At 42.4% G+C, this 27,174-nt stretch overlaps 1 protein-coding gene across 1 annotated transcript in view; it reads right to left on the bottom strand.

Annotated features, from left to right (window-relative positions):
* The window catches only part of MYO10 (myosin X), a gene marked incomplete at both ends in the record, with an annotated part of 159,576 nt that overhangs the window by 107,180 nt on the left and 25,222 nt on the right, over positions 1 to 27,174 (bottom strand). Inside the window, 1 exon segment of the mRNA XM_080340369.1 lies at positions 20,025 to 20,123. Coding sequence (XP_080196495.1) covers positions 20,025 to 20,123 — 99 coding nt within the window.

The following is a 27,174-nucleotide window of genomic DNA, read 5'->3' on the forward strand; positions in this document are numbered from 1 at the left end:
AAACATGTAAACTCACAGAAATATCAGATTTGTGTGTATATGCCTGGACTGCATGCCCACATGCAACTTTCATTTGCAAGAAAATACTGCAGCAGCCATGAATGCATACTTATCCTGAAGCAAAAAAATCATTAAGTCTAGACTAGGAATATGAGAAACTCCATTTAGTTACAAGCAGCACACAACAGTCGTTTTCTAATTTGCACTGAAGAGGAGCATTAGTCAGACTGATTACATACTCAGGCACTAATTACTTAAGTTCTCTCAAATGCATGCTAGTAAATTTGATCATTACTCAAATAAAGTATACATTGTTAGGTATGCCAGACTGAGCTCTTGCTTTGACTGAGAGCTTTTTAGGAAAAAAAAGCTACCTCTTTGCTATAAAGTTTTACAGTGTCTGGCATGAAGATGGAAAGGCCTCTTGGAGATACTGAAGCACAAATATGAAAACACTACTACATTTTAATATGTCTGGTTTGGGGGAAAACCAATATTGTATTCTTTTTATTTGTTCTATTACAAGGAGCATGAATAAATATACCAGGTCCAGGAGCCACAAGAATTCAACAAAGAGCTTAAAAGAGCTTTTCTTCTGTCTGTCTCAGACTCTCTACAAGTTCCCCTTTTTCATCCTTAGAGATAATAGTGGATGTATTACTGTTCATTTTCTGTTATTGTGAAGGTAAGAAACTCTTTGCATTGCACTTGTGAAAAGTCTGTGGATGATAAGTACAACAATCTTAAAGCTTTTTTTTAAAAAAAAGACTAGTAGAAGGTTTGAATGCACCCAGTCTTAGCCATACTCCTGCAGTAGACTTCTCTTATGAAAGAGGATAAGTAAGTGGCACTGCTAGAATTTGCTGAGGAGACTGGAGCACCCATCAGTCATTGCAGGGCAGATGGAATTGTCAAGACATGCCAATACCTTTCAAAGCCACATCCTAAGTCTTATTGTATGTCAAAGTAATACCCATGTCATATCTGAGAACAAGCATTATACATCAATAATGAAAAAAGTTGCTCTTGGCTGCAAAAGTTTGACAGCCCATTCTGTAAGTCATTCCCATAAAATCAGCATATAAACTGTCTGGTTTGCATTTGAACTATTAACCTCCTGCCTTGCAAGAAGCAAAAGACAAAATTTAACGTGTAAGAGGGTGGCCCACTTTTTAAAACATGTGTGTGCAATTTAATTTTCCAGAGCTAGCTTGTGCTTTAATTTGAAAACCATTGTATTACACCAGATAGCATGTATGTGTATGTTAGAGAAGCCCAGTTACAGTTGGTTCCCATGATACAAGCAAAGAGCAACTCATGGCACTAATCATGTACCATAGTCTACAACATCCAGGGAAAACCATTATCAGTGGTATGGAAAGCAAAAAGCACAGGACGGGCATGACTGCACAGTCATACACGGCTGGCGGCAGAGAGGTATCACCTACTATCCAAGTTCCAGTGTGGCCACAGGACCTCAGTTCTGCTTAATATCAAGGCAATCATGGAAACTCATCCTGAACAGTAAAGAAAGATGCCTGACAAAGCTGCAAATTAGGAAAATGCAACTGCAGACACAGCAGCGCAAGACTGGTTCTCACTACACCAACACGTGCAGCACAGGTGGACTCTGAAAAATTAACAGGTAACATCTTCTCAAAAAAATACTCTGGATTGAAGGCCAGACTTGTACCTTCAAGTATTTACACTTGGCACAATTAGGACAAAAGGGTGAAAAAGTTCTATACACAAGCATCTCCAACAACTATTTTACTTGGCATCACTGTATTGCCACAAACGCTGCCTGAAGGTATGGAACTGAGGCAAAATGAGCCGATTCAAGAGAGGGTCATACTTCCCATTAAGAAGAAACCAGTAGTGCTCAGAGACTTCAGAGCTGCAGTCCCAACTATCATCTCAACAGATTATTTAAAAAAAAAAGTAAAATGACATGACAAAGTAGTCATGCAGCACTGAGCTGAGTCACCACCAGGTGACTCATAGTTAATGACTGACTCTAAGTCAACTGCAAAATATGAAAAATGTTGTGATTCTACAAAAAAAAGCCTTAATGTGTATCACAAGCTCTTTCATCATCAAAACATGCAGCAGCACCAGCAGTAAAAGCAGCTTTCTTACACTGTAATGTAAACGTATAAAAAGTGCTTAACCTGTAACAGAAGAGACTATGTCCTAAAAGACTCCATTGAGGTATATATATTCCTACCTTTCATTATAGTAGAACTCTTACAACTATTCAAATAAAAGATTCATTATTTACCTGCCATTATGCATTACCATAGCTTCAAATACATATTTTTAAATCAATATCTTCATGTATTTTTCTGTTAACATTCACATTGACAAAAAAGGTACAAGGGACCTCCACAACCAGTTATATCAATGGAAGTTCAGTACCAGTGAGGAATCACCCAGCTCATTTAGTTCAAGACAGGTAGGTACAAGAAAATCATGCTTGTTTCTGGTAGGGGTTGAAAACTAATCCATATTAAATTATTCGCAGGAGACCCTTGTATTGTAAAGCCTATAAAAACTACTGTTGTATTGGAACTGCTCAGTTCTGGAATTCACTCTTCTGAAAAACTCAGTTAATGAATTGGCTGGCACCACCATTGCAAAACCTCGTATGCCTAGCAGATGCAAGAGAAATACATGTTCTTATGCTTTTATCCACAAATATTACTGTGCTATGAAGAGGAAAAAACAATTCACAGAAGTGTACCTGTAGAATATCCACTTGCAACAACCACACAGGTACACATGTGAGTTTCCAATGTGTGAAATTAAAGACAGTCCCCATGATTTTGCATTAGCTAGATTTCTTTGTAGCTGAAATTTTCAGAGAAGGAAATGGATTGAGAAGAAGAAAGGCTCAAACATAGGTGTTGGAAGTCAAGCATGAAATCTTGAAATACTGAGCAACTGTAAACAACAAGAAACTTAGCACCTCTAAAAGCAAGCTATGTAGGTTCCCATCATTATCTAAATTAGAGCACCTGGTTTCAATTACCATCATTTATAGGTTTTGACTTAACTGACTTGCCCAAGACCAAAATAGGTACCCTTATCAGAAGTTGCATAAAAACTGAGAATTTCCACTCCACTACGAGACCATGTCCATCAAACACCGCTTTGCATTCCCAGGCAGGGAAACACAGCGCACACAGCCCAGGCAGCAGCGGAGGCGGCTTCTTGGTGAGGGGAAGGTTTTACCGCCAGGATGCACTTCTGGAGAGCACAAGTCAAAGAAAGCACACGCTGGGCATACAATCCATAAATTAGATTAAGCCAGGTAACAAAGCTGAAAACGCACTGGTTTTGATCTCCTGTCTGCAGAGCTCAGAGCAAGGTAACTCAAGCACCCGGATACGTTGGGGTGCTGACAGAGCGTAAGCAAGCGCTGGTCTCCAACGAAATCCCCGACATCAGAGGCTCTTCCTGTTAAGACAGGTCTGCACTAGATCCTGCTGATGCAGGCCTGTGAATCATGAATACAAGAAGTGTTCCTAGCAGAGGCTCTTGACCTCAGCAAGATTACACCAACTGCGCTTTTTTTGGTGGATTTTCTTTGCTCAAAGGGCTACTATGGTTACTTGTTTCAGGGTTAGTGGGCTGTGGGTTGCCCCCTCAGCCGGGAACTGCTAGCACATCTGCCAAAAATCTTTTTCCAGGACCCCTGGGGTGCAGTTTGATCCAATTAAAACAAGCGCAAAAGTAATAAAACAGAAAAACTATTCCCTCAGTGCTGTGGGCTCCAGCAGTCCAAAGGTTTTTCACTCTACTACGGCACCAGCAACAGAAGTCAAACCCTTCCCAAGAAAGTTGTTTTGGCTATAACTGACATCACTTGGCCCTTTTCCACACGCTTCTGACATGCAAACCATGCTGGTAAGCTGGGGTGCTTGGACCTAATCGGAATTTTCTGCTCAGCTTCAAGGGAACTAAGGACGGCTTTGTCCCCACAAAATTCAGTGCTTAACTACAAGCACATCCTTCTACTGGTACTATTGCACCACTGCAGTTAAACCACTGCTGCATCAGCTGAAGTTATACTGCTATCAATGCCCACATGGATATTTTTGACTTTGCACAAACCACCTCCCAGAAAGTGAAAGATAAAAGTGCTTGGAAGAAAAGGAATAAATAAACAAAAATAAATGAAACACTAATGTGAGGATTTTTATCGCTGTAGCTAAAACCTTCATAGTCACAATTTTGCTCACAGCTTGCTCCTGACAGGCCTCCACCAGTCAGCAGTTATTCTGTAAAGCATCCCTCCAAAGGAGGTACTTGCATTTGGCAGCAGCTCTCTTTTCAGCAGAGAATCAAAGAAAGAGATGGATTGCCCTCAGACATCAAGGATCTCCACAAAGGACCAATAACACGGGCATATATTTATCTACCTGATCTGCTGAGAAAGAAGCTCATTTTCAAACAGTGGTGCCAAAATGTGAATTAGGATGCAGAGCCTCATCGACTCTGTGATCTGAAAGATGTTTTGAGCTGGCAGAGAGACAACCCCCTGGAGCACAGTGCTGCAGGCAGATGCTTCGCGCCAGACACTGACCACAGGGAATGGAGATTTCACAGTTTGAGCTATCAAGACATGCACACAGCAACCTACCACAGAGGAAAGGCTCAGGACAGGCTCCGGAAACACAAGCGACTTTTAAATTTTAGCAAGCCTTTGCCTTCTCTGCTTCAAAAGTCGCAAAAGACAACACTGCTGAGACAAGTTCAAGCAACCGCTCCCCACAATTGCTGCTGGATCACGGGGTGAAGAAGTGCGTTCAGGTTGGCAACCAGCAAGCATCTGTCACCAGTGGGAAAAGGCTGTTGGGAGCGCAGGTCCCGGCTCCTCCACCAGGCACATGTAACAAGCTGGGCTCATGTCAGATACACAACTCCCACCCCGGCTGGATGCTCAACACCATCAACCCCAGGCTGGACCCAACCTGCTGAGAAGGCAACGGGAGTCTCTGGCTAAACCCAAACACATGGAAACACGGGCACAGGTACTGCCCAGAGAATTGCCACTAAACTTACCAGGAGGTGAAAAGTTCCTCTCAACTTGTTACAGGGTGTATTGATTATTATGTTCTATTAAGAAAGATGCATACACTCCCATGATGATAGTCACTATAGTGACTATTTCAATAACAAAAGCTGCAATACTTGCCAAGCAGAACGTAAAACCAAAGAGCACAGTTTGGGGTTGGTCTGGGTATTTTTTTTTCTTTCTGATCCACAAAACTATTTTCAAACACAAAGTAAAAGGTGAAAGACAGGCCTTTAAATATAAAATTTATAGTCCCAGAAACTAAGTTTTCTGTGAGCTCAGAGACGAAAGCTCAATTACCACTCCTGTGTAGTTCAAAACACTTGTAACGGATTCAAGATCTTCTAAAGAAAAATTTAAAACTCCATTTGTGTTCCAACAGTAAGAGCTGGCTTTTCATCCAAGCCTCTTCACAAACCTGTTGTTAAATAATGAGCTTTCGAAACTATGTCTAATAGTAAAATTCACTGTTCCCTTTATACTCATTATGCTGGCCTCTTGCTGTGCTTGCTCCTTTTAACAGATGGAGCAAGTATTAGCTTGATTTCCTACCACACATCAAGTTTTCAGCTGAGCTTAGCAATATACATCTCTAACAACTGATAAGATCTCTATTACTTTACTATTAAATGCATAAAGTTAGAGATTTTCTTTTTGCCTTGCATCTGACAGATAGTGAGAGCATACCTTACTTTCCCGACGTGCTGTAACTTGTGCATGCAGACGCGACTGATAAGAGGAATTCAAATCAAGGCCAAAACTCAATTATCATAAAAGAAGTTAAATTAATATATCAATTTGCATCCATACGTAGAGAACGAAAAGAAAAAAATAAAACAGAAAGAAGCACCCCAGGAATACTGCAGTTGATGAATAACAAAAGAAAGTTTTAATACTTAAAGTTAGCAATAGCATGTTTTGATGAAAAAAATAAAGTGCATGGCTGTTCAAAATACAGCTTGCTGACAAAGAAAAAAGAAACAGTTAGAAAATAATGTCATTGCTAAATCCCCCAGATTATATTCCTGAGACCCTGAACATTCAGACAGGGATAGCCAGGTTTGAAGCCAGGTGAGGCAGCATCAAGGAAAATGGGGGAGGGAGCTGGAAGCACCGCTGACGGATCACGGATGTCACAGCACTCCCGGTGACTCCAAATGCAGCAGCCATGCCAGGACGACAATGCAAAACGCCTTGCTGTTGGCAAGCCTGTGCTAACTTACACGCTATATGTTTTTCAGTTGGTAGACTAGTAACTTCTTTCTCTAACAGAAATGCAGGTCATTCCTTAAGTGTCACTCCTGGAAATCAGCGGATGGTATTCACAAAATCATTTCTCCGTCAGTCACCAAGTATCCTGCAGTGCCTTTGGCTGAAGGCAACACCCAGAATCTGCCGTCATAAACACCAGAAAAAGTTAAAACCTTGGGCACGAAAAACCTGGCACCCTCTGTAAAGCTAAGGAACCTCTCTCCTGCAAGTCCACAGGAGCAAGGCCCAGCCCCTATGACAACACGTATGCCACACAGCATGTTTCCATACAGCAAAATGCCAAGCAGGAACAGAGCTGCGGCCCAGCCTGGCTGCAGGAGCTGGGGCGGTAGGAGGCCCAGCCGTCCCAGCGGCTGCAGCTCAACCCAGCCCACTGCAGTGCAGGGGGATACCGGCCCACACCTGCCTGGAGGCTTTCAATTGAGCCGGCACCACGGGTTCCTCATTTTCGCTCTTTGCTTTTACGCACTCAGTATTATAGTGTAACAAATGAATGGGGTTCCGCACGTGTGACTGCTCTGCAGTAAACATACAGCAGCAGTACGCGACGCACACATTTACTCGTATTAAGTATGTATTTTTAAGCACTCAGGTCTTCTCAAAGAGTGAAAAGGGATCACCATAATCATTTTCAGAATTCCTCCCTACTGAGAGGACAAGCCTGAGCCTATCAGTATCAATCAACCTCATTTTAAATAAGCATAACGGCCCCCACAAAATTTTTTTATTGAAATTATCTGTGGGGCTAGGGATAAGTTGGGTTTATTTGCTGCAGTAAGTTGCAAAGGCAAAGCTGCACGCTCAAACTATTACACAAAGCACTGGAGTCAGCAGGACCCAGGGTTCTACTTAACCACTGACCATCACCTCGTCATAAATCTGTCGGCCCAGCTGTGAAGCTGGGTGAAAGCAGGACTTCCCTGCAAAATGCACGCTGCGTCTAGTTTGGCCTTTTGTTAAATAAATATAACGCCCCCTCAAAACAAAACCAAAGAACTAAACAATGTGTTTTTTTCCTACATACAAAGCACTTTGTACTATACAAAACTGGAGTACTTTACCAAGTGGGAGGGAAACAAATGTAAATATTTACACGTGTACTGCAAAAAGCTGATACTCACTCTAGGGATGTGTACGCTGGTAGCTGTATAATTCAAGAACTACATCAGCATACTGGGGGTGCCTTTGCTAAACAGAAATAACACACTGGTCTCTGGAAAACATGCAGCGTGTTAAGAAGGGTAATGGAAAAAAAAAACCTGACATTAAGAGGACAGTTCCTGCCAGATTGGAAACTAAATTACTATCAAACAAAACAGAGATTCAACACAGCTACAAGTGCTCAGAGCTTAATATAGGAGTGGGTGAAAGTATTAGGTTTGCATCCAGATTTTTTTTTCTGTATTTCCACCATCTCACAAACTCTCCCAAAAGGCAAGTGTACTTTGGACTGGTAAGTAAGCCTGGCAGCACAGAGGGTAGCTATTTCTCCTTAGGCAACTCTATCGCCCCTTACACCTCCCAAGAAGAAAAGTTCATGCAAAGATGGGGATGAGAAGGGCCACCTCAGCCAGTAACTCGGATGTTTCAGTTGTGCTCTGGTGTAAATGCATGACCTGCCACTTTACCTCCCTCCATACCTGAGCTCCTATGGAGGCTACAGGAAACTCACACTTCTACTACGGTGTTTAGAATAGTGATATGTAAATCCAAATGCAAATTAAAAATGGGTTTAAAAACCTGTGCTATGTAAGGGAATGAGGCTGACTGGATTCTCTTTCACGTGGCAAAGTCTGGCTTCATGAACTCATAGGTACTAGCAGCCTGAGACTACAACTTAAAAGTGATGAAAAAAATCTGGCACCAGGTTCCAAAACCTTCCTTATATGTTAATTTAATCTTCCATTATAAATCTGTCCATTCAGAAACCTGTCAATAAAAGAAAAGTGGCTACCGTTTTATGTTGCTGTCACTTCAAAGGTGAGCTTAGCTTGTTCTACAAGCATCAGCGTGGCAATGTTTGGCCCCAGGTTGCTAACCAGTCGTCCATTTCTAATCTGCCATTTCTTTCCGTTTCCATACAGAGAGAAAGCATTGCTTATAAATGCAACCCCAAACCACATCTGATAAGCTGCTTAGTATTTACATAATGTCCACAGTGAAACCAGTAAGTACATCATGCTGCGAACAGGTTAAAAGTCAAGCAAAACATGCATGACTCGAGAGCAGCTTCAGCGACTCTGAATCTTTGTGGTGTCTGAATCTTTGTCTGCTTCAAGCTGCCTAATCTGCTCTAAGGACATCAGGTACAGTAAACAGGTTGCTCAGCTTGTGGAGAGTCAGATTTAAGGATTTCGTATTCAAACAGCACTGACTTGGGTAGCGATGTTCAAGGACTTTTCAAAGTTCGACTGGGGAGCTTATCAGTACCACAAGGTGAATACTGCTCTACCTAACCATGTTTTCTTTAGCCAAGGCCTGTGGTTTTGTTTTAATCTAGCATCAGTGTGACATTTTAACTGAAAAATTAAGCCTTCACTTAGAAAATTTCTGTATGCTACTGCTGTCCGGGATTTCTTCTACAGAAATAGACGTGCATGTGATGCAGAGTAAACAAATGTCCAGTGTTTTTGAGAAGCAGTACATGTATACATCTGCATGAGCACCCACCTCATAATCTACATAGCATATATACACGACTTAACACTTTTCAGATGAGCCATATCAACCTATTAGTGGCATTAAGAAACTGCAATTCATTGCAATAGCTCTGCTTGCTTCTGAAAGCATTCAAACAAATGCATTTGATATGTACATTGTGGGCATGCTTGGGATTAACAAGTACCAGGAACTGATCTGGAGTAATTGAATATGCACAGCAGTGCCTGGTCTGATCTGTTAACACCGTCATACATATGGAATACAAGGCAAGCATTTAAAAAAATGCCCAGAGAAACAACTCAGAGGAAAACCGAGGGTGATGCTTGAGAAAACATGGACCCCTGCAGCCTTCTGCTTCTTGACCGCCCCTTTGCCTTCCACACAGGCTTTGCTGGACACAGCCCCTTCCCACAGGAATTGTTCACATACAAACTCAGTGCAGCAGTCACATTCTCCTTAGAAGTACGCACTCGTTTGCTGGATTTACCAAGCCTTTGTCACACTTCAGTTGCTCTCCTGATCATGCAGAAATACTGCTCCCTCTCCCCCCACACCAAGGGAGGACACGTGAAAAACATTAACATATCTCAAATGCCTAGCAGACCTTGAAGTATCCTTGGTGGAACTGTACATTTCCTGGGCAAATCTTGTGGTGACAGAAATCCTGTGTAATTGCATCTAGGCCAATAATGATGCACAGATAATGCCAACAAAGTCTGACCATCAGATTTCAATGTATACCAAACACCTGCATGAAAGCAGAATTAATAACGTAACAGATTCTACTATTTACTTCTAATTAGAACTCCTTGCTGATGCTAGTGAAAAAATACACTTTCAAAAGAGAAATAATCAGCAGTAAAAGATGTATCATTATTTTTGTTACAGGCTTGTGGCACTCTTAGATATTAAGATTTCTCCCTTCCCAAATCCATTTTCAAAAACTTACAATTCTGCTACACACGGAAAGCTTCAGATGAAGCACTCGATGGCAGGTACACATCTTACTAACAATGCATACATTTTCATATTAGCTTTTATTTTATCACCATAGGCAAAACAGTATTTTTTATCTCATGCAGGCCCACAATAGTTCTGGTGATTCGATACACGAACACTCTACCAGACCATTCTTTGGAGAAGGTAAGTTTAATTTAAAAGGGGAGTGAATTGTCTCCAAGAGGCAAGATTTTATCTCTCCTGTAAAAGTCATCAGTTCAACAAAGTTATAAATCACTGGAGAAAAACCCCACAGTGAGTATTCAGCAGAGCCTCAGACATTTAGCAGCTGAACACCTCGAGACAGCCCATTTGCCGTTGGCGTGCTCTGGCTGCTGCTAAGCAGGACTCCCCCCTGCAGCTCCGAGATGCCGCAGTCTCTGTTAACCCAGACCAAAGCACGCAACAGGAGGACGAGGAGACCATCTGAGCGCTGTGCTCCTCATGAGCTGAAGGAGGCTCAATGAGGTTTTGTGTGCTGCTGAGCTTTGCTGGGAGGTGCTTGATGCCATGGCTGCCCCAGTGCCCCCCGGCTGCCCTGGGGGGTGCAAAGGGCCTTGGCTCCAGGTTTGTCCATCACCTACCCCGGGAGCCCCCATGCTCCTCCTTACTTGTCCCTGTGACCCTACAACATCCAGAAGTTGCTCAGAGCCAATGGATGCCGCCTCCCCTGGCACGGGTCCCTCTCCTCTCCTGTGTGTGCTACAACCACCTCACTCCAGAAGGGCAGGACGCTGCTTTGGGTGCTGCAAGCAGTGCTGGAGAGAGGTCCTACAGCACTTCCTAACCGTCCAGGGCTGGACTTCACAACACAGTGTTTTTTTGACATACATTTTTTGCTTGTCCTTAGTTAAATCAGCTTGGATAGATAAACATCCTTAAATCATCTCTCAGCTCCATCATGTGTATCATAAACAGGAACTGGCTTGTTTTACAAAATAAAGCGTACTGGATGAGAGAGAGCCACATGACCTACACTAACATTTTCTTCCCCTGGTTTAGTGAACATAAAAGCACAACTATGAAAGAGCACTTAAAGTTCCTTTTGCAACTGATATTGAAAGAGTTTATTATCACATTGCAGAAATACTTGAGGTCTCATGAGAAAGCTTGATGTTTTCACACAAGTCGCTTTGAAATGTTCAAGAATGCAAATGTCACGCGGCTCCTGAAGGTGCAATGACACGTTATCCCACAGGGAAGCACCTGCACTCCCTGATGAAAGAACATGAACGTCTGCAAGAAGTATCGTATCTTTCAAATGGAGATGATTTCAGACATCAAGCCTTGAAAGTAATCTGGCATCAAAACTCCAATTTGACTGCACAGATTTAGTTTGTAAACAAAGTTAACTTGTGCACAGAAGGGTATGGGAAGATGCGGAGGATCCCCCTTCGTTTCTAAATTTCTCAGGTACACAGAGGTAAGATAAACCTCAAGAACTACTCAAGTGAGCACAGGAGGCAGATCAAATGAGCTTTCCATCTACAAAACCAAAGCCACAGCAGCCTTCCCCAGAAAGCCCTGCCAGTGGACACTGCCTGCTTCCCTACCTGTCCATCACCCCCACCTCGCCACACCTGCCAGCTGGGATGCAGGCAGGGACCACCAGCACACCTCACCCAGCACCCTACGCACCTCTCAGATGGTGACATTTTTTAAACTAATCTCTTGATTTGAAATAATAACCTAAAAGGATTTGTCACAGCTCGCATGCCCAAGGGAGCAGTGGGGCAGGAGCGAGACGTGGATCTGCCCAAATAGCGGCTCGCAAGTGTCTGTCCTGGCCATCACAGAGAAGGGGGAGCCTCTTCTGACCACTTTTTTAAATGGTTGCTTGCATGTGCACTAGCGTTTTCTCACAAGCCTTCATTGTGTAAAGTCCTGCCCAGGATTACCCAGCACTTTCTTTGACTTTTGAATTTATAATAATAAAGAAACAGGGCACTCTATCCTACCTGAGTTTTGCTCAGCTCTTAATGCATAATGGGGATATGAATTCACGCACAAGTTGACAGAAGTTTTCTCCAAGTAAAAATCTCAGTGTCCATCCACCATTTATCTGCACAGTGAGGTACAAAACCTCACCAGAGCAAAACTGAGCCGTGGCCTGTTGCGAAGCGAAGTATCCTGGCACGTAACTGTGCTTAACCTAAACCACATGTTCCTGAAAACTCCAACAACACTAAACAATGCGATCAGCACCACATCCAAGGGAATTTAGGAACAAGGGAACAACTGAAGTGACAAGCTTGCTTATCATGATGCTACAGATTCCTCGTCATCGTCGTTGTTTTTTGGCACAATGCAGTCTGAATTCCTTCCCGTGTTTTGTGAACAGCTGAACTGTGTTCCCTTACGGAAGAAATTAATATGGCAGCCTGTGTACATCTGCTTCAATCCTAAAACAAAAACAGTTTTGCTACCCTTAGTACAAGCATAATAAGGGAACCAAAAAAGCACAGATGGTTTGGACTTTCTTTGCAGAAAGCCAGAAAGAAGACTGACATCTCAACTGTTTACGTAACCACAACCCATTACGCAGCCACAGAAAGCCAAAGGGGGGACACAGTAAGTTCTTCTTTGTCACCGTCTCAGATACCGACCACTTCAGTCAGGCCTTACAAAAAGCATAAAGGAACTCTGCTTGCAGATAAATGCTTTTGTTCATACAGATTTAATTTATATTACTAGTAAAACACTTAACAATGGCCACACTAATGCCAAACAAATTAATTTCAGTAAAACTAAAGCAAACACTAGCATTTATGTTTAGGCAACGCAGAACAAAACCCTTGAAAACCCAACATTAAAGGAGTTATTTATGGTCATGTCTCAGCCCTCTTGCCCCCATCATTTGTGCATTAGAAATCTCTGGGCTGCTCACTTGCAAGCTCTTTTGACTTCTGATAAAAAAGTGTTTATGAATTGGTAGCCAGAAAGTTCATTTTGCAGGAATAATACAGTCAACTTGGTAACTTGCTCTGGTAGTTTCAGGGTGTTTCGGTTCGTGTGGGGTTTTTAGTTTTATTTTGGGTTTTTATTGAGGGGTGTTGTTTACAATTCAACCTTTTTTCATAAATATCTCACTCCAGGATTAAAACTTTCCCTTTCCTGGAATAAAGCAAACTGATAGCCATTTTGGCAGAAAGGCAAGCAACAGGAAAAAAAGTAAGGACAGCACATCAGCACATGTCCACCATATCCAAGAAGTATTTCATAACCTGCTCTGTATTTTTTATGTAATACACAGTAAGTTCAGGAAAAAAACAAAACAAAACAACAACCAAAAAACAGACACAAAACACACACAAAAAAAAAACAACACAGGCTTTCCCCTATTACCCTTTAACAAATATTCAGATAATAGCAGTTCTGTAAAAATATCACTCTTGATATAAGCAGGTCAAAAGACAAGCTGAACTAGGTCCCGAATCACAAAAAATGTTTTCTGCTACAGATCAATGCTTTAGCATTATGAAGTATCTTTTTAATATTTCTATGCTATAGCAATCAATATTTTGAAGGATTTAAGAGAACCAAACTAATTATTTTTCCAATTAGCAAGTACCTAAAAAAGTAAAAAAAAAGATGGCACATCAAAACCAAAACAAACAGAAAACTCACACCAAAGAAACCCTCGCTCAATTTATGAGCGCTTCCACTTGAACCCACAATCAAACATTGTACTTATATAACGTCTGGCATTTTGAAGCAGCGTTTCCACTAAGGAAAATGTTTGTTGTGAGGCCCTACGGTTGCATTAAATCCTTACTAGATGTGGGGAGGCGTTTGTGCTCCACAGGAGGGAGGGACGGCACAGCTCGGAGGGCTTGCAGGACACACGTGGGCTTGCAGGGCACACACGGCCTATGCAGCCTTGTTTGGTTCACAAACATCTCTTTCTAAAGAGCACAGGATGGAAAAAAGCACGGGTGATCGGGACAGAAGCTTCCCACCTTGCAACCTCTTCCAGACAATGCTGTGGAGGCTGGGGTTACCCACTGCTGCCCCCAAAATTTGGGCAGAGCCTGGGAGGCCTGTCACCTCGCGAGTGCGCCCGGCTCACATCTGTCACCATCTCTGTTTACAGGCACGTCAACAGATGCTTGCAGCGAGAGTCGCTGAACTTCAACATCCCGCCTCAAAATATAAACACTTCCCCACAGAAGATAAATCCCGAGTACCAAAAGGCGCTCCCAGCTGACTTCCGGCCTTCCTCAGCCCAGCCCCATCCCCCAAACCCAAAATTGCCATACACACCCCTTAAAAACAATAGCAGTAAAAAAAAAATATATATATATACATATATATAAAAATATATATATGTATATATATATATATTAAACAAACGAAACCCCAAACAAACAAAAAACAAACCACACACAAATGAGATGCCACCATTCAACAGCCACAGCACCAAGCTGTTTAAGTATACTAGAAATAATCAGTAGACTTATTACATTTAAGCCCAGTATAACTAACTGCAGAATAAAATTAACTTCACGGTGTTTAGATAGATGGAACATGATTTCCTAAGAGTAAAGCTGCTGAATTTGGTGTTCACCCTGAGCCCCAAAGGCAGAGGATCTGCTGCCCAAAACATGCACCAGCCGCCCAGCAGCCAGAGTCAGTAGTCACAACTCTTCATAAGCACCATTATATTAAAAAGCATTGAAGTCTTTATTTATAAAGTTTGCAGAAAGAGATGGATTCATTTAACACTAAGAGTGGCCAACACCAAAGCCCGCTGCATATATTTGTATATTTTCTTAAGCGGCTGTATATACAAGGGAGTGCACAAAGGGCTTCTTTAAAATGCTCCCTTGTGAGGCTGTATTTCAAGGGTAATAGATACTGAATCTGGGGTAATGTCCGAAAAAAACACTGTTTGGAAATATTGTTGAGTCTTCACATGGAGGAGTGAGAAACGAGCACGACGCTTTTTAACTATAACTAAGAAAATCCTTGTCCAGAAGGATTTACTTCTCTGATGCCTGATCCTATGAAACGATGCAGCCAAACACAGCATTTACTGATAAAGAGTCCTACTGACTTCAATAACTTAAGCCAAGTAACTTCAGTGGTGTTATTCATGCTCTGTGAATATGAACGGAAGACTCTTGTTCAAAAGGGCTCCTCAGAGTAGCAAAGACTAGCACAAGAGAGTCCCAAGTGAGGGTGAGAAAGGACACAAGGCAAAGAAAAGAGTCCTTATGTAAAGTGCTTAACCATTTGCCTGCAGGTATGGGATTTTTTTTTTTTAATTAAAAGTCAGAAAAATATGCACTCTCCTGGTGTAACCATATGGTAGCTCTAACGGAATCCCATCTCTAACTCAAAGATCAAACAAAAAGAACCCCCCAAACCAAGCAAAGAAAGAAAAAACAAATCCCAAACCTCAAACAAAGCCCAGGTCTAACTTTTCTGAATGAGGTCACGATAAGAAACTCCCCTAGCCTTCAAACCAGAAGGGGGAAAAAAAAAAAATAGGTGAAAAACCTCCATGGAAAACATACTTGAGCTGTGTTTAACAAGGAACATCTGTAGCCTTCCTTCCCATTCTTGAGACGCAGAAATGCCCTAGAAGAACCACATTAAGCTAAACACACAGGAAAAAATACTTCTGTTGCTGACCAAACCATTTACAGGTGCCTCTGATTTGAAGCCACAGATACTGAGCAGTGCTCTGTTTGCTGACATAACACCATGCCGTGAAGGACTTCTTTGTAAAGAAAGTTCACAGAAAGCTGGTTTAACTGATGAAGTCTTTACTGGTGAAATGGGACGTCTGTTTTTAAAGAGCCTACATTTTTGGGATATTACCGCTCAGCTGCTTCTATTTATAACATGTTTTATTTAAAAGTTCCTCTCAGTCAACTAAGCAGGTATGCAATTAAGTATCCTGAAATTTCAGTGTTAGACTCTGGACAGTTTGCAGCAATGAGTTCAACTCTCACCTCTCCCTGAATGAGTTTCTTCAGAGCAGATTTCCCCTACACACACACAAACATATTACATCTTACGTTTACAGAAAATTTCCATCGCAAGGGAAAGGGCATTATTAAACATATGTGCTATAAGGTGCTGTCCTGAAAGCCCCTGACACTCACAGGCTTACACACAGTGCTACTTACACAAACTACCACCATGACTAACATTAAAAAAAAGGGGGCGGGGGGGCACTGGGGGGAGCGAATACTGACTACTGACTGTACAATCTTAAATAGAATTGGATGTACAAATGGAAGAAAAAGTAGAGAGTTCTTGCTCGGAGACAAGAAAGATGTTATTAAAATTAATACCACGCAAATCAAGACAGCTCTCTGAAAGATTTCAGTCCTCCCCAAGCTTCTTCTCTGTGCTGTCTACACTTTCACTGGGGACAGTTTCAAGTGTGTCCGTACAAGTCAAGAGCACAATGCAGTCCTCTTTCATGCAAGGGAAAAGTTAGCATTTATCTGAAATAAAGTTCACATTATTCAGAAAAGGAGAGAAACTGGAATGAGGCTTTTTTTCCTCAACAGAACCACTGATACTCTACCAAACATAGACAAGTAAGTCATTTCAAACAAAGCGTACAGTGACAGAAAGGCTTTTAGCATTTTATTTAAACACTCTCTTGAGTGCTTTATAAGCTTACACAACTTCATTAAAAATTTATAGAATATGACGATGAGGAAACGTCTGCTTTACTGTAAATAAAATACTTAAGGAAGAAATCATTTTAACCCTAAAAATAGAGGTAGCAAAAATACACTCAAACATGAAAAAAAGATGCAGCAACTGTAATGCCATCTTACATATATATGTCTGTACATACAAGGAAAGATTAGAACTTATTTTTTTCAGTCCCAGTATTCATAGACTGAACTGACATACTTTGTATGTATATTAACACACATGATGTTTCCAAAACATTAGTCACAGAGTCCTTCACCACTTCTGTGCAGGGTAATGGAAGAAAAAACAAACCAACCAACCCACGCAACCACCAGCAAATGAGCACAGCATCTTGTCTTCTGGAAAGCATCTGGGAGGTGCTTATAAAAACATTTACAATATGAACTGTCTGCTCACTGCAGCTTCTGGAGTCACTGCAGACCCTTCACTTTGAAGACCAGGCTGCAGAAGGCCCTTGAGAGGCCCTCCAGAGCCAGCTGCAGCTCAACGCCATGGAAGTGTGCTGAGAGGGATATTATAGCTTTCATCTCCCACTCCCTTTATCATGGGCCGGGGTGATGAAACATGGCCCTCATGTACTCTTCCCCTCCTTGTATTTAATGAGGCTTTCATCTCACGCCGTACAGTGCCACATTTTTCTTTTCTTTTTTTCCCCCCATGAAGAATTAAGACTGTTTTGTACCTATTTGTTTAGAAAAACCCAAACCTACAACGTGAAAGTCCCTTTTCTTAGTGTGTCATATCACATGTTTAGATCTTCCACTCAGCCTTTTACAACCATCTCACACAGAGGATGACAACAGCAGAAAGCAGTATCACGATGATCTTTAATGATAATTAACAAATGGGCTGCCTTAACTGCAGCATTCACGCAATACAATAATATTTGAAGAGCAATTACATCACCATGTGATTATCGAGAAGGGATTCAACACCTGATACGCAACTTGTTGAAACGCTGAAAGGTTATGGCATATTCTTGTAAGAGTATTTGCATTGGGTAGGATTCCCTACAACCAATACCCCTTCAGCATACAACCACATGCCACCACGGGGTTTTAGGGCAAATTTATTTCCACCACTCAGAACAGAAAGAAGAAATTAAGAAGTAATGTACTGGGCTATAATTTTTCCTTTACTCTGTAAACTGACAGTGGCAAAGACGTGAAGTCCAAGCTCATAAAAGTAAAACCTGAGCATGATTCCAGCAAACACATCTTCCTAGTCCCACTGCCCCATCAATCACATCTTGAGAAGTCAGGCAAAATGCTCAATGGAAAGGCAAGAAATACAAAGTTTAATAGAAGCTACTGAATTAGAGAAGATGAGTAACAATGCCATGCTTTGATAAGGTCCCAACACTTTCATCAGTTTGTCATTAGACTTGAACACGAACAGCAGCTGTCAAAAGGGTCTAGGAATACATACAACGGGCCACGCTCCAAAAAACCATCACTGCATGTTTCTGTAACCTCGCCCCTTGCTTCCCCTGCCTCATTTTTCAGAGTGATCGCCAAGCTGTCAGAGGTCACCATTGGGCATTATCTCAGTTTCATTTCACCTGCTTGCAACCTTCTGCAGCCCGCAGTTAACAAACAGCAAGGGCAGGACAGTCTAAAAACGTATCAGGAAAAGGAATGGGAGGAAAAATACTAACTGCACAATGTCAGCTGGCACTGTCTCTTTCCAGGCAAAGTACACTCCCAAAAACATAAGCCTTGAAAAGGATTTAAGTTACCAAATGCAGTGAATGGCTAGTATGCCTCCGGCTGGGCATACTTCCTCATCCACCAAATCCATCTATCCATCAAATCTGTATCTCTTCAATTTAGAGAGAAGGATGTTTTGGGGGACCATGTCAAAGGCCTTACTGAAGTCTAGAAAGAGGACATCTGTAGCCCTTCCTTTGTCCACTGATGTATTCATTACACCACAAAAGGCCACTAGGTTGGTCAGACAAGACCTTCCCTTTGTGAAGCCACGCCTCAAATCACCTCCCTGTCTTCCATGTGCCTTAGCATAATTTATAGGAGGATACAGGCATTGGTCCAACAAGCAACTGGAAGTGTTAAGATGGCAGTGGATGGGAGGGGCAACACAACAGCTATCAGGGAGCTGAGCTCCCTGACTACCTCTTCAGATGCTGAGGACAAGAGTGGCCTTCACTCATCTCTCTGACTCCCCAGGGACACAGAGCATAACTAGGTTTTTCCACTAGAGACAGGACCAGACACAAGCACTTGGATGTGACCTTCTCTCTGTCACCTTGCTTCCTTTGCCACACGCCCAAGGACTTTGGAGAGAAGGAAGACACAGTTTTGTCTGCCCCAAACCCTGGTTATTTCATCCCCATTTTCTTACCTCACTGCCAGGACAGTAGCAATTTAACCTCAAGTAGATGCCATCCTGCCCATCAAAAACCACTCTGCAACTCTGTCTAGTTCCTTTCCTGCCCAGAGAAAGGCACGCAAGGAAAGTAAGGGTTCCCTGGCTCTCAAAGACATGCTTTACCATCATGCTTACCAAGAAAGACCTTAAGTGAAGGCAGAAAGAACAAGCAGCATGTTTTCCAGTCTACCATCCTTTTCTTAGCCTTGTTCACTACCTGAAGCTACCTTCATTTGGTTCAAATAACTAAAAAAAGGAAGCAAAACTGAGGGAACAAACATCCTCAAAAAGTCAAACGGAATGTCCTTTGGAGGCTGACGACTGTCTGAGCATAATTGTTTATACGTGGCTGAACCTAAAGATGAAATTTCTTCAGGGAAGCTGCTGGAACCTAGGTCTGGATGAACCATGGCCTAATGGAGAGCAGAATAAATAGATAAATAAAGTGTTTGAGAAAGCAGAGCACTTCCAAGCTGTCAGCAACTGTCATGGCTAGTTCTACCTTCTTCTATGGGTTAAAAAGGAAAATGAATTTTAAAAAAGAAGAGAAGGGACAACAAGCTCCACGCCAGCCCCCTTCACCAGCTGATGGAGTTGCACTGTATGTGTTGCTCTGGTTTTCCTCTGGGAGGTGTGAATCAGTGCCCCTCCACTGCTGTGATGCCCCAGAGCCACACGCAGAACCACTGAACTTTATGGAATAAGGCTCCCACACCTCTCAGCATCACTTCGGCTTTGTCAGGCACAATCATAGCAACCAACTAGACAGGCAATGGAAAGAGCTATTAAAACCAAAGCTGCGTATTTAGGTCATGCAAAATTCATGTTTTATTCACAAACCTTAGGTTTTTATTCTCCCCTATGCGTTCTCCATATGGAGAACAGCTTCTTTTCTACAGAGTGACAAAAAGGAGAAAACAAAGCAGAGCGATGCACATACCTGACCATAGTCTGTCCTGAATACGACGACTCCTTCCGCACAGGAATGAACAGTACTGGGATAATGCTGATTATTTTCTCGCAGCCAGACCCGAGACCCCTACAATAAACAAAACAGAGTTACAGATAGCACAACTGACAAAATAATTTCATTCAGTATTTTTATTTGGAAGTACTTATCAAATAAAAGGAGAGCAAACAAGAGGAAAATTCAAATAAGCAAGCGGAAGCAATAAAATAAAATAATCTCTCAGCAAGTATTTGTTGGTTTCTGCCGGAATAGTAAACACAAGAGAACCACACTGAAGTGCCTTTTTTTTTTTTTAATAGAAGTTCCTAAATGCTGGCAAGAGCAGCTGGAGCCCATTCTCTGAGTCATGTGCCTCACGTAAAATTACGAAGTGATGTTTGAATTCAGACACAGTTTAGAAGATCCTCCTCAAAGCCGGCTGTCTCACTACCTGTTTATTTTCAATCTCTGTTAGGCACTCACAGCACTTCCCCTCCTATCATCTTTCACCTTTTTTTCTAAACCACTTTGCCCTTCATGTGCTCCTCCTCTCTTGGCTGCACAACACAGAGGATTTAAAGAAAAAAGAAAACCCACTAGCAAGCAAGGTGACAAAGAAATGACATTTGCTTTTAGAGCTGAGGAGTCAATGGAGACACTTATCTGCAAGCCACCTAAGTCAGTGCAGTAAAACATGGCAGGTGCAGACTATTTTAGTTTTCACCTGGCTATTTGCAACCCTCAAAGGTAGATCTGGTGTCCAGAAAACAGAAATATCCAGCACTGAGAGCAAGGGAGGAGGATGTGGGAGGAGGAACCACAGCTGATGCAGCAGCTGCAGCCAAAGCCATGCCATTAATGATACCCGCTCAAGTTGCTCCAGTGTAGGAGATGGCTTCAGCTGGCATGAAGACATTAAGCAGCAGCACCCCATGGCCTGACCTGCAACCCCAGCTCTACTTCTGTTCTGTACAGACAGCAGGCTCTATACCACAAATAAAGTATTTAAGGGATTTTTAGAGTACAAGTATATTATTATTTTTTCTTCACCAGAAAAGCCAAATTACCTCCTGAAGAAAAGGTAGCGGGATGACAGAAAGGAGTTGGGATATACCCTGATAATCAGAAAGGGTGTGACTTCGGGTGTGCAATCACACACACACAAAAATAAATTAATTTTGCATGCTAGCATCCAGAGATTGTCCTTGCCTGAACCAGGCGTACAGTTGGTAGGGTGCAGGTTCCTGATGAACAATCATGGCAAATACTGATTTTTAGTTCTGTTACATACTTAACTCAAGTGGCCCGTAACTCTATCACAGAGTTCTGCCACATTACGAGTTGCATATGCTTAAGATAAAGTTGAATAAACACTATTCTTGTTTCTGTGTTGGGAGAACAGCAGCACCAAGAAACAGAATAATACTCATGAAGAATGTGAAAACCCTTGCTGCTTGGATTCTCTGAGTGGCGAGAGCCCGGCTGCATATAGAAGACCACGTAAGAGCAGCCCTGGCTATAGAAATTCTTCCCTCCACCTTTTGGCAAACTGCTTTCCATTTTAAATGCTGCAAATGCCTGTGGAGCTGTTTGCCCTTTTACCTCTGAAACCTCAAGCCAGATGGTTTCCAGGTTTCAAGCACGCCTGAGCCAGTTCCAATGCAAGATATGTCGACTCAAAAGCGCAGGGTGAGGGCAGAGGGGAGCAGAAAGGAAAGCACTAGCATACCGAGGTGGGCAGGGGGGAGCAGGGGACCAGGAAACAGCGGGGAGACGACTGCCCAGAAGCGGTAAAAGCAACAGAGAGGACTTGAACATTTAATTCAGAACCTAGTGATAGCAGTGGGAAGATGTCCACCCACTGGTCTACATCAGACTCTGGTCACCAGAAATCCCAGGGCACTGCTATGCTTGCAGTCTTCTTGAGCTGCACGGACACCTCCACACTGACTGGTCCCAAGGCCCCTCTCACCCTGTGCTTTGCAGGGTGAGGAAGGCTCAGGTGAGGGCACTGCTCTTGGACCACCTCTGGTACATCCCCACCAGAGCCAGCAAACAGAAATATCCTATATCTCTTAAGCATCAGTTGGAAGGGACCTCTGGAGGGTACCTAGTCCAACCGTTCTGCTCAAGCAGGGTTACCTAGAGCTGGCTGCCCAGGACTGTGTCCAGATGGCTGTTGAGTTATCTCCAAGGATGAGAGATGCTACAACCTCTCTGGGCTGCCTGTGCCAATGCTCAGTCACCTCCACAGTAGAAAACCATTTTCCTCATGTTCAGAGGGAACCTCCTGCATTTCGGTTTGTGCCCACTGTTTCCAGTCCCTCTTTGCATCTTCCCATTGATGAGATCCCCCCCTTGAGCCTTCTCCAGACTGAACAAACCCAGCACTCTCAGCTTTTCCTCATAGGAGAGATGCTCCAGTCCCTTCATCATCTTCGTGGTCCTTCATTGGACCCTATGCAGTATGCCCATGTCCCCCCTGCACTGGGGAGCTCAGAAGTTGACACAGCACTCCAGGCATGGTCTCACTAGCACAGAGTAGAGCAGAAGCATCACCCTCCTCAACCTGCTGGCTGCACTTTGCCTAATGCATCCAAGAGAAATACCTATAGAAACTTCAGGAGATGCAATACTTCTGAGTTAACATCAGACACCAGAAGAAAGAACTGTCAGCCTATGAAACAACCCAGTTCAATCTGTCAATCGCTGTTTCATGTTCAAATATTTTCTTGTTATTAGTAGATTCATTCTGGCATATAACAGGACTACAAGGTTGTTCAGCTCATAAAAAATTTTTACGTCACTGGGCTTTTCTGCCTCAACCTTATAAGTCCTCAGAAGCAAGGCATAGCAAAGCTTCCCCCTCACAGTAAATAACCATAGTTTTGTTCACAAATTGTAACATATTTAATAATGGTGACTACTGACACTGTGAAGCTCTGGAAACCTGATGGCTCAGCAGGTGGAGGCAGGTACTACAGTCACCCCAAGCAGCAAAGGAAATTTGGCCCCAGCCTCCCCACCACCCAGAGAAATGCTTTCACCAGCCTGTACCGGACAGTTTCCACCTCCTCCTCCTCAATTAATTGGATCCATCTAACTTCACACATAAACAGCAAAAAAATTATTTGTCAAAATGCAGTCAAGTTCTTCAAGTGCTTCAGGACAACCAAGCCCCCTGTTGTTCCACTGATTTCTTATTTGCCAAAATCTCCAAGCTCAAGTAACATGACGTTCAATGCTTTCAAGGGCAATGAAAAGCTTATAAACATTAAGCCGCAACAAAATTTGCCAAAACCTCAGCATTCAGAATAGCCTCCCACAAGGAGGAGAATGTTTTCCATCTTGAAATTAAATAATTTATCCTAATTTTTTTTTTCTGGCTATGAAGGGGAAAGAAAGGGGCCTGCACAGAAGCGTTCCCTTGGTTGGGGTAGTCCTAAAATAAGCTTTTTAAAGCAACTATGAAAGAGTTTGATTTAAACAAATGTACATTGTTAGGGGTCAATAACTGCTATTCAGGCGAGGTTGGAACAATGCAGTTCACAAAGCCTGAGGCATCTGAAATTCAAATACGACGTGTTCCCTGGCAAGGTAGCTCAACAATACAGTATCTGTCCATGGGCTGGGAGCACTGCAAGGCCTTCCCTTTTGGGGGAAGGAAAAACCCAAAAAAGTCTTCACAAAAGGCAATCCCTCTGCGATGCACTGAAGACACACAAGTGACAGCTTCGAGAACAAAATCCTCACTAGTAGTTGTATGAACAAGACTTGCGTCGCACAGGAGCCACCTGAGGAAGGACCCCACTCAATGCACATGGCAGCACATTATACTGATCTGGACCCGGTTTGGGAGAAGAAGCCTGGTAACTTGGCTACGCCAGAGCTCCCTGACAAGCCATCTAACGTGCTGCAACCCTATGATAACGGGTAAAGCTAAGCCATGGAGCGCTTATGGTTTTTATGCCTGTGAAGTGAGGTTGTAAAAATGCTTGGAATAGCATCTGCAGAAGCAGGGCCATATGCCATCATTTCCATAGCAAATAAATTTCTCCTGACTGCAAAAGGGAAAGGAAATAGGTTTGCAAATGTCACAGCTGCAAGACCACCTGGAGAAGTTCCTAGTCCTACACCACACAGATTTTACGGCTGAAAATGCAAACACTACCACTTATTTTCCTCTGTATTCTGTTCTTGGAGATGGTAAAAGTCCATTCTTTTTTACTTTCTTTTGGACACATACACTGGAAATCACAAAATTAACTAAGAACTTCACCTCAACTAAGTAAAGTGGTAGAGCATTTGTTGTAAAACTAATTAACAAGCTAAACTGGTTATGCATACAGGTTGCATGCTGAATAAAATAACAGCACATTAATTACATTTTTTATATAGTATGTATCTGTCTATATAAAAAAGGAGATACAGTGTTCTCCTCCAAGTGAAAATGCTACTCATTCACATTATAATGTAAAACCCAGTTGATTCATCAATGCAGTTGAGTCACAGCAGTTAAAACTGCTTTAAATTAAGGGCACTGAAAGTAGATTATGCTGCATCTGCATTCAAAAAGCATTTCACTACTAGGGCTTGGCAAAGCAAAAGGAACAATAGTCAATATGTATTTAGAGAACCTTTTGTTCATGCACTACAGTAGCTTGGCTCCAAATATAAAGTCTGAAAGACAGGAAGTGAAGTTATTAACTAGGTCAAGCTGGGCATAGCTTTCTAATGGAAAAGATAACCAAAATGACATTTGTCTTTATTCCTCCTCTTTACTAATTCACACACCACAAGGAGGGCCACAGCAAAAAAGAAGCTATCCAAACAAAATACAACTTTGCTGATTTCATATTAATGAACAGTTTTGCTTCTGAAAACTCACGCTTCATTGTTAGCTTAGGAACACTGAAAACACTTCAGTTTAGGTACCCAAAACCCTTAACATACCAAGTGCACACCTGGCCAGGCTACTCAGGGGCAAAATCATGAAGTTCACTGGAAGCTGGATATCCCTCACCAACTTCAACCCAAAAATGAAGCGTTCAGCCTCTTACGCAGAAAATGACTTGCTCTTCCACGTCTCAGTCCACATAAGCAAACAAGTAGTATTGGCCATTTATCTGTCTGATGATTTACTCTCTAATTCAGAGTGCTGATCTAGATCCCCTCCTTTGCACTGCCCAGCTCCCCTGGTGCAGATTTCCTGCACTCATCCACAAAAAGATTCCACAACACTGGTGCTTGAAACACAAAAACTACTACAAAAGTCTGCGAACACTTCCACCACACAGGCTATGAAAGGGAAATAAATTAATATTCCTGAAACCACAGCAAGACAGTGATGCTAGGGGGCTCCGTTTGCCTCCAGCCATTCTGCAGCCCCTCTACCAACAGTCGGAAAACTAGCGGTTTTCACCCAGGGAAGGTGGGTTGGTGAGGAATGGATGGAGGTATAGAGAAGGACTAGTTGAACCCTAAATCTCTGTAGGTGGTAAGAGAAAGCACAGCTTTGGAAGATATTTGAGCATGTAATCTACATTTCAGTACCCTAAACTCAACTCCATGAACTGACTACATGCTTACATCTAGGTGCACACTTAATCCATTTGAATGGGGTAAAACTCGTTTTCAAAACACTTACAGCACTAATCACAATTTCCTCAGAGAGCACAGGAGTAAACCACTAACACCTTCTCTCAACAAATTTAGTTCTGCCTCCTGAACAATCCCGCTTTACTTTAGTGTTTTAAAGGAGAACAAAGCCACAAAAATGTTTCCATGGGATATAAGGTCAGTTTAGGGCGGTTCTGCAAGTGATTATAGGCTTTCCAAATTCCTGTATTGTTGTGTTTTTCTAGACATGGTGCCTTTGTATAGGTTGGACAGTCTCAACAGCAAAAAAGCTATTCGGCAAAACATGTCAAAACGTAGAACTGCAGAACAAAATCTCCTTGAAAATGAGATGTTTCTGTTGTCTGTCCATCCCCCACAGCAGATCAAAGCTCCAGCTCCCCTGCTCCTGAGATCTGTGCAACAGCTGCTGATTAACCTTGAACAGGCTTCATCTCCTTCTGTTTCAGTAACTGGAGATAGTGCAGTGCTGACAATAGCATAACGCTTTAGAAACAAGAAACTGGATTAGAACAGATATTATTACTATTAGTGACTTGAGAGGGAAACAGAATAAATTAGTACCTTCTCCAGCCCTTTGAAAGCACCAGTACTTCCCACAAGACTGCCACTTCATATAACATGACGGTTTTTTTAATTAAAAAAAAAAAAAATCCAAAATATTTTATCATCCAGTTATTCCCCACACAAACAGCACAGAGATTACCCTCTATATATGCAGGTGGATGAGCATGCTCCTCCCTGGCTTCTGCTGCTCAATCTGAAGACACATATTGCTAACAGACCTTGCTGCAACACCAGAAAGCAACTGCACTTCTCCGCTAGAGCTCTGGAGATGCGGTCGCCAGCTCCCGAGGATGACAAGGTTCCCACATCACTGGGAAACAACAGCTTTATCATACCCTGAAAAGCAAATCTAACAATGAGATGCTATCAGGTCTTTTCAAGAGAGTGACTGTTATTGCTCCAGTCTGAATTATGGCTTTCATGAGAAAGATTCAAGTGTTACCTTTACGTTTTGACATGTTTTGCCGAATAGCTTTTTTGCTGTTGAGACTGTCCAACCTATACAAAGGCACCATGTCTAGAAAAACACAACAATACAGGAATTTGGAAAGCCTATAATCACTTGCAGTCAAGTTCAACAGGCTGCTAGGGGACAACAGCTCTCTCGTGCCTGCAAGTTTAGGTAAAGTAACAGTTTCTTAGCAGTCAAGTCAATCACATTTCTCGTTTGATCCAAAATTAAAAATCAGCACTTAGACTCATAGAATCATTTCAGTTAGAAGAGATCTTCAGGATCAGAGAGTCCAACCATAACCTAATCTAACTCTAGCACCAAAGCTTGAAGTACTACTTGGCAGCTGACCGTGATTAAAAATGCAAAAACGAGAAATCAAGGAAGCTTAAAAAGTGTATGGCAACCTTCATCTTTTTACTGGATCTGCCATTTCAAGTCCCACTGTACATCATCATCACCAGTGGGTACCACAGACCCACCTGG

The sequence above is a fragment of the Nesoenas mayeri genome, assembly GCF_963082525.1.
Source record: "Nesoenas mayeri genome assembly, chromosome: 2".
NCBI lineage: Eukaryota > Metazoa > Chordata > Aves > Columbiformes > Columbidae > Nesoenas > Nesoenas mayeri.